Genomic DNA, 19435 nt, shown 5'->3' with positions numbered 1-19435 from the left:
TTCTTACACTGAGTACATAAATTGAGAGGGGGTGTTTCACATATATTGGGTTCTCAAAACTAAAATTAATTTCACGTCCTTTTTATTCTTTTGTTGTGACTAATAGGAAGTTAAAAATTGCATACGTAGCTCACATTGTATTTCTGTTGGCTGGTGCTAGTCTCCATGGATAACCCAGAAGAACCTACAGAAAAGCCATGTGAGTGACGTCGGAGTACTCATAGCTGCAGGTAACAGAACCCAGCAGGATGCACAGGCAGAGCTGAGACCCTGCACACCTGGGCCTTCCACCATCGCCCCTCTTGTCCTCGGCCAACCAGCTGAGGTTCTGCCATCTCCCCTCCTGTCTTCAGCCAATCAGCTGTGTTCCCCGTGGATGCAGCACGAGCAGCTTTCTGCACAGTGTCTTCTCATCGAGCAGTGAGGACAACCAAATCAATAGGCTGAGCCTTCAATCTTGGGGTTCAACCCTATGAAATTTAATTCTGCAAAGGATAGGCTAAGCCTACTTAATAATTATACCTAAGAGTAATCCTCACAGAACTTCTTTTGTTGCGCAGATGTGGGCTCTCTCTCTAAGTGAACACGGCAGGTGAACACATTGCCTGTCTCCCGCATGGGACCTGATTCCCAGGGATGGGCTGGGACCCGGCCTTGTGGGAATGAGAACACCTTCTTGACCAAAATGGAGAAGAGAGAAATGAGACAAAGTTTCAGTGGCTGAGAGATTTCAGTCACAGGAGGTTATTCTTCTGCTTTATATAGACATTCCTTTTTAGTTTATGGTGTATGGGAGTGGCTGGAGGGAAGTACCTCAAAATGTTGAATTGTGTTTAATAGCCTTGATTCTAGAAGACAATTATATAGTGATACAGCTTTTGCAATGTGACTGTGTGATTGTGAAAACCTTGCATCTGATGCTCCTTTTGTCCACGGTGTGGACAGATGAGTAAAAAAAATAAGGATAAAAATAAATAGGGGGGATAAGAGGTAAAGTAAATTGGACAGATTGAAATACCAGTGGTCAAAAGAGAGGGGTAAGTGGTATGGGGTGTATGAATTTTTTAGAGCATGCAGATGTTCTAAAAATGATCATGGTGATGAATACACAACTATGTAACAATATTGTGAGCTATTAATTGCACGCCATGCATGGAGTGAATGTGTGTAAAGATTTGTCGATGAGAAACAAAGCACCCAGCAGGATTTGTAGAAATTGACAAATTGACTTAAAATGTTTATGGAGATGGAAAGGGCCAAGAATAGATTTTTAAAAGGTCATAATAACCAAAAGGATGGTAGTTGACGTGCTCTGGTATTTGCACGTGGATATAAATGCTACGGTGTTTTAGGCAGTGTGAGCACGGTGTAAAGGTCAGTAGAGGCTTAGCACAGTCCCCTGCATAATACCGTCGCTGGTTGGAGGGTCAGTGTGTGGTCCCCCCGTGACCGCTGCTGGGCCCCCTAAGTATTAGGTTGAGAACGAACGAGCCTGGTTCCTTCCCGCCACCCAGGTGCCAGCCCAGGTCCGAAGGTACGAAGTAAGCCCAGCAGAGTCTCTACATGTTAACGTAGGAAAGTGCCCTCTGGGTCATGAGCGAAATTCCCTAAGCAGTACACACACTCACACACACACATGTGCACACATGCACACACACACACCATGAAGGGAAGGATTAGCAACCTGAAGTACATTGTAAGTAAGAACTTCTGTTCATCATTAGGAGCCTGAAAATTCAAACCGAAGAGTGGGAGAATCGCAGCGTAAGTAATGACAGGCCTCGTTTCGTTTATATAAGCAGCTCTTATGAATCAGTTTTAAAAAAATAGAAAATGATCAAGAGACTTAACTAGACACATCCCAGAAGTATTTTGGAGAGGCCCAGCCTCTTCTGTCACTGCAGACACTTCTCCCCACCAGGACAGCTAAAACTCCAAGGGCTGCTGAAGCCCATTGTTGGCAAGGATTGGGAACCCAGGACCCCACATGCTGGCAGGGTGTCAGGTAGTCTGGCCCCTGGGAAGACCTGCAGCCTGAACCACCTCAGCTGGACGCCCCTATGCTCCAGCCCGGCAGGCTGCCTGCTCCATCCATTCCGCCCGCAGGGTGGGTCTGCATGCCAGACACAGCCATCCCCCCCTCCAGACAGCATTGCCAGGCATGTCGCTGGCAGAGAGCACTAGGCCGGGGGTCCCAGGTGGGAGGCTGCTCACACCACTGGCACAGAACTGGTTTTTCTCATGAGGGTGATAAAGGGATGGGTGGCATGTGACCCCGTCTGTTAGCCAAAGGGGCAGGCCGGTGCCTGGCGTTTCCCTATGGGTAAGGAGCGTGGGGCTGGGTGGGCACACCAGGGGCTCTGGGGGCCCGTCTGGCCCTGGCCCAGGGGCACCGTGTCAGAAGAGTGCGCTCTGTGACGCAGGTGGTGACCACAGGCCTTCAGGGGGCAGGTGGGTCCGGGGTGGCCCAGTCCACAACTCGGGTTGGGAGAGGCAGCCTGTGATTGCCACAAAAATGCGCACCTGATGTGTAGGGTTTGCATTTCAATAATGTGGTTTGTGTGTAAAAAAGTACTTGCACTTTAAATTGTGAACGTGGAGCTTTACAACTGTTTATTTTACAACAGTCACGTCACCTGTTCACCCTGATCTCCTCATGTTCCCCAAGTCTTCATGAGCCCCACCTGTCCATCTTGCGTCTCTTCTGTCCTCTGGGTCATAGACCCAAGGCTGCCCATGCGTCCTGGCACCAAGCTGTCCTGGAGCCATTCTACCCCCGCCCCCAGGACCCTGCCTGTCCCTCCACTCCCCTTCCAGTGCCTGGCTCCTCTCTGCTGCCCCCCCAGGACCCCGCCTGTCCCTCCACTCACCCTCCAGCACTTGGCTCCCATCTGCTCCCCCCACCCAGGACCCCGCCTGTACCTCCACGCCCCCTCCAGCACCTGGCACCCCTCTGCTGCCCCTGCCCAGGTACCTGCCAACCTCTTGGCTCCTCTTGGCCTGTGACCCAGCCCCCCTGGCCCCTGAGCCTCTGCTCTTTTGGAGCTGCCTCTTCCATCTCTTCCCGGGCACGGGGCTGTTCTCCAGCTCATCCTCCTGTGTCTATCCTGGACTGGAGAGTTGCACCTTTGGTTCTTTCCGGATCTTGTATGTTCCCCATCAAGTTCTCCATTTTGTTTTGCTATTTATAGTGCAAGCTCCCACCTGCAGTAGTAATTTCGGAAGGAAAGCTGAAAAGTGAGGGTGTCGTTTTTCTTGTGCAGGACCCCAGGGTGGGGTCAGAGGAGATGTACCTGGGGCTGCAGTCCTGTTAGGCAGCTGTGGGGGGGTGGGGGCCGGTGGGGGTCAGGGCACACACGGTGGGGGCAGGGCGTTGCCATGGGGGCAGGACCTGTGGGGTGTTGTGGGGGGTGGGGCACCGTGGGGCCTCAGGGGAAGTGCCGGTGGGTGTGACCCTGGGCCCGCCTCCCAGGTCCCCCAGTCAGGAGCGGGCGGGGGGCGTGAGGTGAGCGCGGCCCCTGCAGAGCGTCCCCTCTCTGCAGATTGCTGTCATGACGCTGACACTGTTCCCGCTGCGCCTGCTACTGGCTGCCTGCCTGATGCTGCTGGCCTGGCCGCTGGCCTTCGTCGCCTCACTGGGATGTGCCGACAAGGAGCCGGAGCAGCCACTGGCCCTGTGGCGGAAGTGAGTGGGGGTGGGCGGGCGTGGGCGGGGCTGGGGTTGGCTGCCCTTCCGGTCCGTGAATGGCCCCCGCTGGAGTCAGGTCCTCTGGCCTCTTGCTTTCCTCTCCCCCCTCCATATCCCACGCCCTGGCGGGTCCCACCCCCTCCCCCAGGGCCTCCCTTCCGGGTGGGGAGGCCAGGCTCCATGGAGGCTTTACCTTGGGATCCTTTTCTCGTGTGGCTCGAGCCCTCCAGCGTGAAGGTGGTCGGGCGTGTCTAGTCGAGCGGACAGTGCCGGCCACGTTGGGCTGCGCCCATTTTGCAGGGCTGAGACCCTATGGCCGAGTTGTGGCGCACAGGGCTGGGCAGTGCTGGAAGTGGAGCCTCAGGTTTGCTTTTGGGTAACGAGGGCAGGACGCGCCTCTCCCAGTGCGTTTTTGTCCAGCTCCCCGTTTCTTCATCCCTTCGTGCGCTGAGCTCTCCTCCACCCCCATCTGCCCTCGTCCCACAGGAATCCTTACACAACCACGATTTCTATCTTTTTAAAATAGATGGCTTCAGGCTACTTTCCATTTTGCTCTGCTAACCCTGTGTGGTTTTGCTTGTGTGTGAATAATTTACTTGGCCTTGGCAGAGGATACACGGCCTTGCCTTAGCGATTCCGGACGGGAAGTCACAGGCCGCGGTGAAGCGGGTCCGACGGTGCCACGCTGCGATCCGCCGCCACATGGACGCCTGGGTGCGTGGAGGGTCACATCTGCACGTGTGCGCAGTCTGCATGAACTGCACACGTGCTCCTCCTCCCAGCCCCAGCAGGGCCCTGTGTGTGTGTGTGTGTGTGTGTGTGTGTGTGTGTGTGTTTTTCCCCACAGCAGTCTTTACTGAAAATCCTGGAAACCTGGCGCCCTGCCCTGGGCTGGGGGCTGGGGGAGTGGAACAGGCTGCCCTCGGCTGGGAACTTCTCCAGTACAAACACCGCCATAAAGCTCCTCAGTGTGGGACCCGTGGGATCAGGGAGAAGCAGTTTTGAAAGGGCTGGTTGCAGGGTGTACGGTGCTTTTGCTGAGGAATGATTATGCAGTCTGGGGAGCCATGGTGGTCTCCAGTAGGCACAGTTCTGGGTGGCGGGCTGGGTTTCAGAGGGCTTCTGCTGAACGCAGTTCATTGTCATTCATACCTCTTCCTAAACTAAAACTCTTAATGAGGGGAGCGAGGATGCAATTTGGCAAAAGATACCAAATCTAAGTCACATTCAGAATACAGGTTGTGAACGCACAGCCTCCTTTTGTGAGGCCCGGCCTGGCCCTTGGTCCGACTCCTGGGCCTGGCCCGTGGCAGTGGCGATGACGGCCACCGCAGCCAGCTGCTCCCCGCCCTCCCAAGCTTCCCTCAGAGACCCAGCCATGTCCCTCGTGTTTGTACAGGGCACCCTTTCCAGATAGAGGGTCCCTCCACATAGCCAGCTCTGGACACAGGCCCTGGAGGTCGCAGCCCCACGCGGGAGTTGAAGCCAGCCTCGTCTCTCCTAGGACCCGCACCCCCCCACCCTTGCTCCCGCTTGGCAGTACCCAAGAAAAGCAAGGCAGCCACCCCTAGGGAGGGACAGGCTACCCGTCCCCGTCATCAGAGCTCCTCTCTCTACCTCCTCACAGAGCTCCTCTCCTGCCTCCTCCCATCACAGAGCTCCTCTCCTCCCATCACAGAGCTCCTCTCCCTCTCCCATCACAGAGCTCCTCTCTCCCCTTCCATCACAGAGCTCCTCTCCCCCATCACAGAGCTCCTCTCCCTCCTCCTATCACAAGGCTCCTCTCCTCCCATCACAGAGCTCCTCTCCCCCCTCCCATCACAGAGCTCCTCTCCCCCCTCCCATCACAGAGCTCCTCTCCCCCCTCCTATCACAGAACTCCTCTCCCCCCCTCCCATCACAGAGCTCCTCTCCCCCCTCCCATCACAGAGCTCTTCTCCCCCCTCCCATCACAGAACTCCTCCCCCCCATCACAGAGCTCCTCCTGCCCCCCTCAGTGCTTCCAGGTGATCTGCAAACACGACAGCTGTTACCTCCACACCTGCTGGCCTCTTCTAGTGAGTCATCCTTGCATAAAGATAGAAGTGGGACTTCCCAAGAGCGTGTTCTTGTTTTCTGTGCCTTTCCAGAGTGTCCTGTTTTCTTTCACTCTCTAAACCAATACGTGAGGGTGGTGGGCTGGGCTCCCCAACATTGCACGGAGACTGGGGCCCCCCTGGAAGCTAGCACCCTCGCCAGCCGTGCTAGCTCTTCCCCAGTGGAACTGTCGCAGGGCCTGGGGCATGTCAGGTTCATGTCCCCCTTCTCTTCCCCCACCCCAGGAAACCGCGGCCACCTCCTGTTTACCTTTGAACAATATGTTGCCTCTTGAAGGACAGCCTGAGCATAAACCCCACTTTTCTGCAGCTCCCCCTCTCCCTCCTGCCTCTGAACCTGCCCTCCTGGAACTGGCCTCACTCCTTCCTTATGTATTGGTGACCACTGAGCATTATTTCAGCACATTTTTTAACTGTGAAACTTGCATATAGAAAAGTGCATTTAAAAATGTACAGTTACATCATTCACAAATGCCCCCCTTATTAGTCACAGCAGGTCTAGCAGTGGGGCCACATCTTGGGAGCCCCTTCCAGGAGCCCACTGTCATCTGCTTTCTGTCTTCCTGAAGATAAGTTTAAGTGGTGAGCTCCCCCTCCCCCACCCAGCCTGCTTGTTTCTCCCGCTGGGCACACAAACACTCGATTTTGGAGCTCCTGGATGAGGCAAATGGGGCCCAGCAGCTCTCTTAAACCAGAAGCCCTTTTCTGTTTTTTACGTAATTTCCCCCCAAATCCCATTGCTTGCTTCCACTGACGCTCCATTACCTCTGCTGGGTTAGCTTTAAAATCCCAGTTAATTGTGACGGCCGAGTTTGGTTCCCGTGTCCCTGGTGTAATAGGCAGTGGTCTTTTTTCACCCAGATGCATGATCGTCCTTTTTAGGTGCTCCCTGCGGGGACTCTGGGCTCCTGCACTGAGTGTCCCTGCCCAGCTCTGTTGGGTCCCCTTCAGCATTCTCTCGAAACATGCCTGCCATGTCCAGGGTCATCCGTTTCCGTGTGGCGAGCTGGCCACCCAGCCCAGGCCCTGGCTTGGCTCACTGAAGAGTTGGAGCCATCCCTCTGGATCGAGCTCCCTGCAGTCCACGCCCCTTGCACCACTGTGTTTGCTCGAATGTGTTTCCAGGGATCTTGTAGCTTGTCCAAGAGATTACTATGAAAGCGGTAACACAGGTTGAAAAGTCAAAATTCTCACATATCAAAACAGGGAAGCAAACTCAGTAAATCTGGAATGATTTTTGCTTTTTCCCTAACCTTGCTGTCCATCTCATTTCATCCTGAAAGAGCTTGTTGTAACAACGTGGCGTCCGGTGTCAGGGTCAGGGGAGACAGATCGGCGAGTTCCACATGCAGCTCCCTGCGCCCTCCCTCAGCTCTGGCTCCACTCCGTGTTTTAACATGCATGTCCTGTCTTTTCACGTCTTTCTCGTTTTGGGTTTTGAACGCATCCGTTGCTGGTCGAGTTTCTGAGGCTTAGGGTGTCTGTGTCCCCGATTTTGGCCTCGGAGCCTCCTGTGGGTCGGGCCCGGTGTCCCATTGGCCAGGGACGGGCACACGTTTTCCTGGATAAAGGAGGGACACAGGCGTTGGGGTGACACGCGAGGGCAGGCAGGGACGCCCATGGCCCCTGCCTCCACCGGCCGGACCCCTGGAGTGCAGAGGCCCGGCTGTGGTTCTGACGTCGCCCTCCCAGGCGGCCAGCATCACCCGATGTGGACGCCACAGATGGGCTGGCACGAGGCTGGGCACTGGGCTGGCGCTGACGGCCGCCCCTTCTCTTGCAGGGTCGTGGACGTCCTGCTGAAAGCCATCATGCGGACCATGTGGTTTGCCGGCGGCTTCCACCGCGTAGCCGTGAAGGGGCGGCGCGCCCTGCCCTCCGAGGCCGCCATCCTCACCCTGGCGCCTCACTCCTCCTACTTCGATGCCATCCCCGTCACCATGACGATGTCGTCCATCGTGATGAAGGCAGAGAGCAGGGACATCCCGATATGGGGGAGTAAGTGGGACCCCCGCCCAGAATGCGGCCCGCTCCCATCCTGGCCCCCGCCCAGTCCAGCATCCCCAGGCAAGGCCCCCCCTCCATCCGGATCCTCAGGCAAGGCCCCCCCTCCATCCGGACCCCCAGGCAAGGCCCCCCCTCCATGCGGGTACCCAGGCCGCTGTGCACCCAGCGCATTGTGGAAAAGCTCTCGACATCTCAGGGAGACGTGCTGGCGAAGTGGGGCTGAGGCTTGGGGGTATGAGCAGCGCTGTCTGCTGCCATCTGGCTCTTGGACCTCTGTCATGTCATCACTGCCAGGAGGGACGCTGGCAGGGACAGGTACACAAAATCTTGGGGTGTCCTGGGTTGGACAGTGCACCTGCAAAGTTTGTGTCTGTCCAGAACTTCAGAAGGTGACCTGAGTTGGAAACAAGGTCTCTGCAGATGTCTTCAGGGGGCATCTTGAGATGAGCCCATGAGGTCATGAGAAGAGAGGAGGCAAATGCAGGCGCAGGAGGAGGGTGCGGCCTGGGCCGGTGCAGTGTGAGCCGAGGACCCTCCCACACCTGTGATGGGTGCCCGGACCTGGACACAGGTGCTGCCCTGGAGAGGCACGACAATCTCTCAGAGCTTCAGGAGGAGCCATCTCCAACACTTGAGCTTGGACGTTTGGCCTCCAGGCCTGGGAGGTGATGTCCAGTGGGCAGTGCTGTGGCATGCAGTCCCAGGACTCCAGGACAGGGGGTGGTGGCATCTGACCTGCCTGGAGTCGCCATGGACACGTCATGGCTGACCCTCGGCCAGGCCCGTAGAGACAAGCTGTCGTGACGGGGGGATGCCACAGTGACCCTGAGCGCTGACCCTGCTCTGTGGTTGTGTGACCTCGCTCATGGCTGACCCTCAGCCAGGCCCATGGAAGTGAGCTGTCATGATGTGGGGACGCCACAGTGACCCTGAGCACTGGCCCTGCCCCGCAGCTCCATGGACTCGCCCCCTCCTCCTGGGCCCTGGCCTAGCCTGGGCAGCAGGTCCTCTGACCCCTCTGCTTTCAGGGCCACAGTGGCCACGCCACCACAACAGCGCGCAGACCAAGTGGGCATTTGAACTCAGCCTCGGGTCGCAAGGTTCTGTCCCCTCCATGGCACGCCAAGGCCAACCAGTGGCTTCCGGATGCTTCTGCCTGTCACCGGTACCCACAGGTGTAGTCTCTAGAGTGTTGGCGTCCCTCTCCACGCCTGCTCGACACAGGACATCTACGTCCCTCCACGGCCGGCGACCGGGGAAGCCCTTAGCTCAGTGTGAGGAGCAGGGCTCTTGGGGCCAGGGGTGGATCGGACACAGGTGCCGTCTGCTTCTTGCGTCCCCTCAGTGCTCCGAGTCCACCTCCTCGGCCATGAGAGGTTGAGCTGACGACCTTGGGCTTGTCAGGGGCGGAAATGCAAGAGTCACTTGCGGCCTGGTCAGCCAGGGACCGAGTGGAGAGGCCAGCATGGCGGGGAGCCCTGGTGCCGCGTGGGTCAGGCAGACTGTGCATGTCCACTCTCACCCAGGGCGGCTTTCAGTGGACAGAGCATGCAAAAGGTCTCCCGCAGACGCGCAGGTGCCCAGGGCACGTCCCTCCTAGAGCTTTGGGCCAGCAGTTGAGCCTGTTTTTCCCGATAAAGAATTATATCCCAAGTGCTCGGCAAGTCTGGGGAAGTCCTAAGACACTTCTGAAAGTGGGGCATTGACTGCAATAACCAGAAAATTGACCACTGCCTTTTATGACCCTGACAGGTCATTCCAAACCCCTGAGTAGGAGCCCGCGCCTGGTCGGAGCCGTGGACAGCCTGGGTTTAGGGAAGGTGCCTCTTCTGGTGTTTCTTCCCGGCTTTTCAGGAGAAGCCCTGGACTGGGTGATGCTGGCTCCCTGCATCCACCTGGAAGTTCGGCCAGGCCCTCGGGGGCTGCGCCATCACAGCCCACCCACCACTACTGTCCTGGGGCGGGGGTGCTGTGCCCGACCGTGCCAGGAACCTGCCCGTGCCCTGACCTGACCTCTGCCCGCAGCACCCTGGAGAACAGTCTGTGTTCAGATTGCCCTTCATGTGTATTCATGTGTTTCTAAGCTACTCTTTGAATAATTTACAGAAAAGGAAAGGAATAGTGGCTAACAGCTGTTGGAAGTTTTATGAAGATTTAAATACAGCGCACCCCCAGTTTTGATTTTTGGTAATTTTTTGTTTTGTTTTTGGTCCTTTTGGGCATATTCTCCGTCATCTGCTCCAGCGCAGGGTCACGTATTGCCTTTGGTTCGTGTCCCCAGCCGCCCCCTCTGTTAGGGAGGTTGTGGGGGTACAGGATCATCGTGCACCAGATGCAGCCCCCCCCACCGCCAACCCTGGGCTTGGAGTGGGGTGTCCGCCCGGTCAACCAGGCACGCTTTTATGATTCTGTTACTTGAGGTCCACGGCCTAACCTAGGGCTCCCTGGGCAGTGCAGTCCCGTGGATTTTTTTATTCTTCTGTTACCGAATATGCAGCCCAACACTCCCCCTCAGTTACGTTCAGGTGTGCATCTCCGTGCCGGGAATTGCGCTCACGAGGTTGCAGCCATCTCCGCTGTCCTTTTCCGAAACATTCCGTCATGCCTTAGAGGCCGAATGCTTAAAGCCCCGACTCCGCGTGCCCCACACCGTGCCCGGAGCCTGTGACTTCGCTTACTCACGCTGTTTCACGTCGGGGGGCAATGTCTGTCCCCTTGTGCCTGGCTGATTTTACTCGATGTGTTGTCCCCGCCATCTGTCCGTGCTCCCACATCGGGACTGTCTTCCTTTCTGTACTGAAGAATGTTCCACTACTTCTGGTTTTAACTTCTCAGGACGCAGCTAATACTCATCATCTTGGGTGCACCCCAAAGTCCGGCCCCCGGGCAGGTTTCCAGAGCTCAGCCCGTCTTGCTGCCGCCACTTCGCCTGCTTCATAAAGACGCGTCTGCACCACTTGATGGCTCATGATTTCGCTGGGAAGACAGTCTATTTGCACCATAATTACACAAATACTGTTTTTAGGTTTATAAGAACCAGCGAGAATGATCAGTCTGACGAGCTTTTCTCTTTGACATCATCTGTCTCCTTCCGGAGGCCTTTATTTACTGACACACCCTGGCACGTGTCCTGTACCCACCTCATCCAGTGCGTTTTGGCGACGAATGTCAAAAAACACGGACGCGAGCTGCCGCATCCTCAGTGAAACGCGGCAGAGCCCCTCCTGCTGCTTCCTGGTTGTCCTGGCACGCAATGGGGTCTCCTGGGAGGAACCTCCACTTTCAGCCCCCCAGGGGAGAAAGGCTTCCCACACCCCCCGACCCACACGTGCTGGGGCCACGAGGTTGGAGTCGGGCTGGGCCGAGCCAGGGCACATGGGAAACAAGGCCACCTGCCCCCAGCACACCCCAGATCTCATGAGACCCTCGCCTTGCACCCTGTGCCAGGCAGCATGCCCCACTGCTGACCTGTCTACACCCCTCTGTCCCCAGCTCTGATAAAGTACATCCGGCCAGTGTTCGTGTCCCGCTCGGACCAGGACTCTCGCAGGAAGACGGTGGAGGAGATAAAGAGACGGGCACAACTGTGCGGGAAGTGGCCACAGGTAGCGTGCGCTTTTGCCTTATGGGGTCTCATGCAAGCAGCTGAGCTGTATGGGGATGCAGCGGGTGGGCCTTCCTGCTTCCCTTTCACTGCGGCTCTTGGCACCCCTGCAGACTCAAGGCTGTGAAATGCTGGGTGCGTTGGTTTCGGATTGTGAGAGAGTAGGGAAAACCCTGACGTGCTCCCCTGGCCCCTGATCGGCTTTGTACAGACTGGGTCTCTTTGTAAGCGTGAACTCGGAGAAGCCCCAGGTGTGAGTCAGTGCACTGACAGGGCACACCCACGTCTTCCTGACACCTGGGTGGGTAGCCCCTTAGAGCCCCATCACCCCCACTGCCCCAGCCAGCAGCTGCCCCAGGTGGCCGGCTTGGCCTCACACCCCACCCACAGGCCCCCCTGGACATCAGTGCCCGCTGCAGGCCGTTTCCCTTCACTGCACCAGGCCAGAGATGGGCGGGGGGGGGGGGGGACATTCGGGGGCGGCGCTTGGCTTCTCTGCCCTTGCAGGGAGCTCCTGGGCTGCATGCAGTGTGCAAAGCACCACCCGTGCTGCTTGTCCAGGTACCCACGTGAAGCCTGCCCTGGCACGAACACATGGCGTCTGCACGGCTCCTGATGTAGCGTCCTTTTGCCTGTGTTCTAAACATTTAAGATCTCTGTTCAAAACAACATACCGTTTTCAAGCAGTTGCAGGCCCTTGGCACATCCAAACCTGTGTATGGAAGACAAGGACATGGGCCCTTCACCCCAGATGATTACTGTGCTACCCCCTAAAAAGGCCCAAAGCTTTCGGGAAGGGCTGCCTGCCTCTGGGAACTCCCCCAAAACTGCCTTCTGCAGTGGTTTGTGGTTTTCTACATAGCCACCCAAAGTCAGGGCCACGCAGCCCCTCAGGTGACAAACTTTTGGGCCTGGGCTGCAGCCCCCATCCCTCTGCCACCGCCCCTCCCTGCCGCCCCCCTCCCTGCAGTGGCCCTGCCGTCCGCGTGGTCACCGTGGACGCGGCTCCCCTCTGGCACAGGCCGGCGCGGTGGTCCTGAGGCCAAGGCAGGGGTCCTGGGTGGGCCTGTTGGGGTCGGGCCCTGAGCTCCGGCTTGGAGCAGCCCCCCTTGTCACTTTGCTGGCCCCGAAGACCCTTGGCGGGGCCCGAGGAGGGGGCCTCACGGTGCGCGAGTTTCACACACACATGTGTCCACTGCAGTCTGCTCTGGCCCGAGGCATCATGACCCCTGGGACGGAGTGGAAACCGGGGCCTGTGGTTCAGCTTCTCTGGCTGAAGGCAAGGGTGTGGGGTTGTTTCCGCAGTGGGGAGGGTGCCGCAGTGTGCATGCCACCCCGCCCTGCAGCCTCCAAAGCCCACTCCTTTTTTTTCTCTCCAAGATAATGATTTTTCCCGAAGGAACTTGCACCAACAGGACCTGCCTAATTACCTTCAAGCCAGGTACGTCATTTTCTCAGTTATTTATTTTTTCCCCAAGAAAGGGAAGGTTTAAAATGACATGTAAAAGTAATATCATGTGTGAGTATTCAGTTTACCTCTCTCTGTTATGCTGGGGTTCTGAGAAGTATTCACACGCAGCCCACACAGTAGATTTTAGACCTGACCTGGATGGCCGGTTTGCAGGAGATGAGGAGGTGGGTCTGCCTTGGTTTGGAGGTGCGTTCCGAGGGGTGTCCCCCAGTTTTGGAGGTGCACTTGGTGGGGTGTCCCCTGGTTTTGGAGGTGCGCTCGGTGGGGTGTCCCCTGGTTTTGGAGGTGCGCTCGGTGGGGTGTCCCCCGGTTCGGTGTGTTCTGTGTGATGAGGGCAGGGTCTTCTAGCAAGTTCCAGTTGTGTTAGGTGAGGCCCTCTCTGTCCCCAGCTGACCGTCCCACAGCCTTGGGGCCTCAAGAATACAACCACTGGCATCTCACAGACCCGACATGCTGGGGTCTCTTTCCCACTGCTCCGTGGGACCCCGATTCAGCCCCGCTCCCCTCTCCCAGGGGTGCCAGCGTCTCTGGCCAGGAAGCCGGACCCCTGGCTGGCTGGACATGGGCATGGTGCATCAGCGTTGGACATTGGTTGCAGTGTCCACGCTTGATCCTGCCGTGGCCCTGGGTGTTCTTTGGACAGCTCAGTGTTTCCTTGCAAGCCTGCCGGCCTGGTGAGCCACGTGTGACCTGGAGAGCCTGGAACCTTCCAGGGAGGCAGGGCATAGGGTGTGGCGTCTTGCTCTGGACCAGCCTGTTGCAGCTCCCCCCCAGGTCTCACCCCACCTCCCAGCCACAGGCACCCCTGCTGGAGTCTCAGCCCTTGACCCAATGACCCTCACCCCCTCTGGGGTCTCACTCCCCCAAGCCTTTCCCCTCCACTGAGGTCTCGCCCTCTGAGCCTCTCCCCCATCTAGGGTCTTGCCCTCTCTCAAGCCTCTTCTCTGGGGTCTCACCCTCAAAGCCTCTCTCCCCCAACTGTGTTCACATCCCGAGGCTCCCCCCTATAGGGTATTGCTCCTGAGCGCCCCTCCCTGCTGGGCTTTCAGCCCCTCCAGCCTCCCTGTGCTGGTGGTGGGGTGCTCCCTCCGATCTTGTGCTGGTGGTGGGGTGCTCCCTCCGGCGCCCCCCCCCCCCACCTGGAACTGAACACTGGTGCTGAGTGGCCAGAGTCCCGGGCAGCCATCAGCACCCACGCCTGCTGGTGCTGGGCGAGGGATTCAGGGCACCAGTGCAGCCGCATGCCACAGCTTCCAGCCGTGAAGTTGGGCTGTCCTCCCTCCACATAAGGGGCCGCAAGATTGGGGTGTACTTCCCCATGGGGGGCCATAAGGTTGGGGTGTCCTCCCTCTGTGGGAGGCTGTGAGGTTGGGTCGTCCTCCCTCCACGGGGGGCCATGAGCTTGGAGCGTCCTTCCCCTGTGGGGTGCCTCGGGGCTGTACCTTTGGCTGCCTTCCATTTGCTGAAACTGCTGGAATGCAGTATACCAGAAACAGAACAGCTGTTGTAAAGGGGATTTACTAAGTTAAGAGTTAAGTTCTAAAGCTGTGAAAACATCCTGGTTAAGGCACCGATGGGAGGAAAAGCAGCATCCGGTTCCCCTGTCTCATGGGGAGGCGCATGGCGGCGGCTGCTGTTCCCTCGCGGTGGGCTTCACATGGCGCCCTCGTCTCCTTTTCCAGCGGCTTCCCCTCTCGTGGAGCCTGAGGTCCTCACTGAGCTTCCCTCAGGGCAGACTGGTTCCATCTCTTAGTTTAGCATCTTAGCTGAGTCTGTGCCAAGTTTTGCCTCGGCTCCCTGGGTTGGCTCTCCAAGCCTCCGTGCTTCCTCCAAAGTGCCTCCTGCTGCGGTGTGTGGATTAAGACCCACTGTGAATGAGTGGGTCACGTCTCCATGGTAGCAGCCCATCACAAGGCCCCACCGAAACATTAGGGCTGCCCCTGCAAAACGGGATTAGGATTAAAAGATATGACGTTGCAGGGGTCCATACCAGTGTGAAACCTGCACAGGTGGTTTGTTTTGACTGCCCAGGACTTCAGTGAATGGCATGAGGCCCCCCGGGTACCTCTCAGCGAACCCTTTGCAGAGTGTCAGCAGCAGGCTGGGAGGTGGGGTGTCCTGCACCAAGAGACCCCAGAAGCCTCCAGGAGGGCACCCCCCCGAAGGCCCCCCCAGGAGCCGTGCACTCATGGCTGACTGGCAGCCCTGCTGCTCTTGTCTTTGGTTGTTTGCTGGAAGTTGCTGTGTAAGGTGACCCCATACGTGATACATCTTGGCGTCTGCCTTCAGGGGTCCAGTGCTACTGAGCTGCCACCTGAGCCTCTCAGCCAGGAGCTGCGGTCTAGCCTTTGCAGGAGCCCCTGCCTTCGGGCTCAGAGATATTCCTTTGTCCCCTTTTTCACAGCCCTGGAGGCCATGGCCAGTGCTGGTCATTCATCTCAGGAGGCCCAGGCTTTGGCCTGTTGGAAGGCTCTGCAGGACATGGCAGGGACGCGCTGGGTGTGGATGTGAAGACTCACTGTTTGGGTTTGCTAAAGTTGCTGGAATGCAATATCCCAGAATGGCTTTTAAAAGGGGAATTTATTAAGTTGCAAGTTTACCATTCTGAGGAAGTGAAAATGTTCCAGTTAAGGCATCAACAAGAGGTTATTGGTTAAGGAAGGCCGATGGGTCTGGAGCCCCTCTGTCAGCTGGGTGGTCCTGTGGCCAGCATCTGCTGGTCCTTGCTGCTGAACTCTGTTGCTTTCAGCCTCTGTTCCCCATGGGGGTCCCTCACTTTACTTCTCCAGGGCTGGCTTTCATCTCTTGGCTTCCCTTGGCTCTCTCCAGGTTCTGCCTTGCTTAGCATCTCATGGCGATGTCTGCTGGGCTCCAGGCGTCTCCAGGCATCTGTGTCTCTTGTCCAAATGTCCACATGTGTGTCAGCTCTGCTCTGAAGTTTCTGTTGGCTCTGAAGCTTTTGTCGTTTCTCTCGTTTTTGTCATTTCTGAAGTTTCTTGGAAATGTTTCCCGTTTTAATGGACTGTAGTAAACTAATCAAGTCCCACCTTGAATGGTGGAGTCACGTCTCCATGGAAGTAATCAACCCAAAGGCCACACCTGCAGCTGGGCGTGGCACATCCTGTAGTCTGATCAAAGGTTTCCAAGCTGCGGTATTGAGTCAGGATTAAAGGACGTGGTTTTTGTGCGGTACGCAACGCTTTCCAACCAGCACACCTGCCCAGACCCCCCATAGTGGGTCGGCCACCGACAGCCCCTGGAACCCAAATTGACTCAGAAAGCCACCCCAGCCTGAGTTCCAGGCCAGCGTGCCCAGCCGGGGTGCCCAGGCCTTCAGCCGCTTGGCAAGGAGCACACTGGGTGACAGCAGGGCCTGTCACTCAGGGCAAGCCTGTGCCGGGGGTCTGGGCACTTGAGGATGAAAAGAAAACTGAGGCAGCGAGCTGGCCTGGCCTGCAGGGTGGTGGGACACGGCCTCCTCCTAGGCTGCCTGCCTTGGGAGGGTGGCCAGAGGGGTGCAGGGCACAGCCCCCAAGCCAGTGTGCGTCCCAAGCAGGTCCCTGGCCCCCGTGGGTGTACCACGCTCTGCTGGCCACAGAACGTTGTCGTTGGGCCTGACTGGTTTAAACCCCAGTCCTGGGTCTGCCCACAGTGCATTGCCCTAAGCCGAGCTCGCGTGATACCTCTGTGAGCCGCAGGCTGGGGTCAGGGTGGGCACGGGCCGGGCAGGGGTCCCGGGGCACTCACCGCCCTCACTCGCGCTCTGTTCATCCTGCGCCGGACGCCCTGTGTGCTCTCTGGTCCCGTCGTGCGCTGCTGCGCTGTGTGAGTGTGAGTTAGTTCCCTGGCAGAGGTGTCCTTGGGCAGGGGCAGCTGGGGGCAGGCAGCCCCTCGGCAGGAAGCCCCTCGGCAGGAGGAACGGCCACGGCCACTGCGGATGGCAAGCACTTTGCTTTCACCTGCAGGTGCCTTCATCCCCGGAGTCCCCGTCCAGCCCGTGGTGTTGCGGTACCCAAACAAGCTGGTGAGTTTCCCTCTCCACCGCCACCCTGGAGGCCGGGCCGGGCCATGTCCCCGTACCTTCTGCCTTTCCGCGGATGGGCCGAGCCAGAAAACCCCAGGGTGGGCAGCGCGGGCCTGTTCCTGGAGGGTGGGGCAGGTTCTCCAGTGTGGGGCCGCTCTAAGGCACCAGCATTCCAGGGTATTCCTGGCCTTCACACACAATGCCCCTCCTTCGGGGCCTCGAAAGTAGCCCCTCCATCCCGCCCTCAGGCGATTGTAACCTCAAGGGCATTTCGGTTTCCAGAGGGCTGGAGGCAGGGGCGAGAACTTGGGCTTCGGGATTTTGCCTTGCCGTGCCCTAATTATGAGCAGAGGCTTTGTTCTAAGACGAGGAAACGGGCGGCCGGGCCAGAGCTCCCAGGAGGATGCGGGGGCCTCAAGCTTGTGGGGCCAGCAGGCTCCAGCCCCACCCCGGCCTCTGCATCTGCATCTGGAAAGCAGGAGTCGCTGGGCCCTTCCCAGGAGCTCTGCTGGATGCTCCACTTCGGCTGGGGCTCTCAGCCTGTCCTTCCTGGGGCGCTCTGGTACCCCGAGGTGGTGTGCACCCCCTCCTTGCCCAGTTGGCTTGGCAGAAGGGTCCCAGGCGTTGGGGGCTGGGACAGGGCTGGGAGCCGGGATGGTTGGGCTTGCCCACCGAGATGGTGGGGGCTGGCCAGCCTTCATCTTAGCCACTTCTGTCCTTTTACCCCCAGGACACAATCACATGGACATGGCAAGGACCTGGAGCGTAAGTTGGACACCGTGCCACCCCCATCCGCGTCACAGGGTAAAGGCCACAGAGGCCATGCAGGGACCCCCAGGCGCTAGTCGTGCCCACACGGGGACATCCAGCTGTGCTGACCCTGGTTGGGCCCAGCCCTCTGGGGTACTCACAGGGCAGCTCTGCATTGTCCACACTGGTTAGCGCCGGTCAGCCCACTGACCACCTGGCAGCCCCTGACCCAAATGAGCATCAGGGAGGAAGTGCCAGGCGGCCCCCACGCAGCTGAGGGCGAGAACTTCCAGGCCTGCGGGCGTGGGCACACCCTCCCTAGGGCGGGCCTGGATTGGCACAGTACAGGTGGGCCACGGTGTCAGGGTGCCCGCAGGTGTGTGGGGGGCTGGGGCGTGGGCCCCTGGGCGGTGGCACTCAGTGAGCCAAGAGCTGCTGCTGGTGGCCTTCTGTGGGCAAGAGGAAGCAAGGTGGAGCAGGGCTGGGAGGGGTTCTAGGGGCCAGGCTTGGCCTGACAGGGATGAGGCAGAGGCGGGGTGGGTGGGCCTGAGGAGGGGTTTCTGCAAACAGGACAGTGGGGCCAGTCACTGAGCCCAGAGGCCATGGAGCGGGGCGTGGGGGAAGGTGGCATGACTGAGAAATGGCCAGGTGGGTCGGGGTACCGTGGAGGCACAGGCAGGCACCATGCCCTGGGCTAATGGGAAGCCTGGGAGGTGACTGTGGGACAGTGGGACCACCTGGGTGGACTTGTGGCATGAGAAGAGCTAGGGCCGGGGGTCTCGGCATCCCCTTGCCTCCTGCCGGTCTGGATGCATCTCTGCCACGGTGGTCACCTGGCGAGAGGTCAAGGGTGTCCCTCCCCAGCCCAGCATTGCCCTCGGAGGGAGGCAGGAGAGATGTGGGTCGAGAAATTTTACTTCAGGATGTGATGTGCTCCAGCCCCAGGGTTAAGAGTCTTTCCCTCTGCCGACACCCTGACACTATCCACATGTCCTTTCCAGGCTGGAAATCCTGTGGCTCACCTTGTGCCAGTTCCACAACCAAGTGGAAATTGAGGTGTGTTTTGATACAGCGTGTGTGCACATGTGTAGTGGATGTGGGGGTGTGCATATGTATGCAGTGTGCACATGTGTCGGGGTGTGTGTGCATGTGTACGGGTGTATGCAGTGTGTATGTGCATGTATGCAGTGTGTGCATGTGTATGAATGTGTGCATGTGCACATATGTGGTGGATATGGGGGTGTGCATATGTTCAGATGTGTGCAGTGTGTGCACACGTGTGGTGTATGCACATGTATGCACTGTCCACATCTATGTAGCACATGTGTAGTGTTTGGATGTTGGGATGTGCATGTGTGGATGTATGCAGTGTGTGCCATGTGTGCATGCGTGTATGCAGTGGCTGTGTGCGTGCACATGGATGTGGTGCATGTAGGTGCGGATATGTGGAGGTGTGCATGTGTCTTGTGCAGATGTATCTTTGTGCACGTGCGTGTGCACCCGTGTCACGCTCTGCAGATGGTCTGGTTGAAGGTGCATGACAGGCCCCAGGTTTGTTTGATGCGCATGGGGGTCTTCGGTGGGTGCCGGCACCCGTGGGGTGACACTGCCTCCTCTGTGCCCAGTTCCTTCCTGTGTACAGTCCCTCGGAGGCGGAGAGGAGGAGCCCAGCTTTGTACGCCAGCAACGTGCGGCACGTCATGGCCCAGTGAGTGGCGTACCCCTGCCGTGGCGAGTCTGCTCGTGTGCCCAGCATCCCGACGGCTGTGCCGTGCCCTCACTCCTGCCCTCTGCC

At 58.2% G+C, this 19435-nt stretch overlaps 1 protein-coding gene across 2 annotated transcripts in view; it reads left to right on the top strand.

Annotated features, from left to right (window-relative positions):
* The window catches only part of LPCAT1 (lysophosphatidylcholine acyltransferase 1), a 49584-nt gene that overhangs the window by 16005 nt on the left and 14144 nt on the right, over positions 1–19435 (top strand). For both annotated transcript variants that reach the window (XM_077116806.1, XM_077116807.1), the window contains exons 2-9: positions 3543–3685; positions 7568–7782; positions 11284–11396; positions 12776–12836; positions 16832–16890; positions 17621–17655; positions 18642–18696; positions 19266–19348. In XM_077116806.1, the coding sequence (XP_076972921.1) occupies positions 3543–3685; positions 7568–7782; positions 11284–11396; positions 12776–12836; positions 16832–16890; positions 17621–17655; positions 18642–18696; positions 19266–19348 (764 nt within the window). The remainder of the gene's footprint in view (positions 1–3542; positions 3686–7567; positions 7783–11283; positions 11397–12775; positions 12837–16831; positions 16891–17620; positions 17656–18641; positions 18697–19265; positions 19349–19435) is intronic.

This window comes from Tamandua tetradactyla, chromosome 9 (genome assembly GCF_023851605.1).
Source record: "Tamandua tetradactyla isolate mTamTet1 chromosome 9, mTamTet1.pri, whole genome shotgun sequence".
Classification (NCBI taxonomy): Eukaryota; Metazoa; Chordata; class Mammalia; order Pilosa; family Myrmecophagidae; genus Tamandua; species Tamandua tetradactyla.
This window is presented reverse-complemented; position numbering and strand designations above follow the sequence as displayed.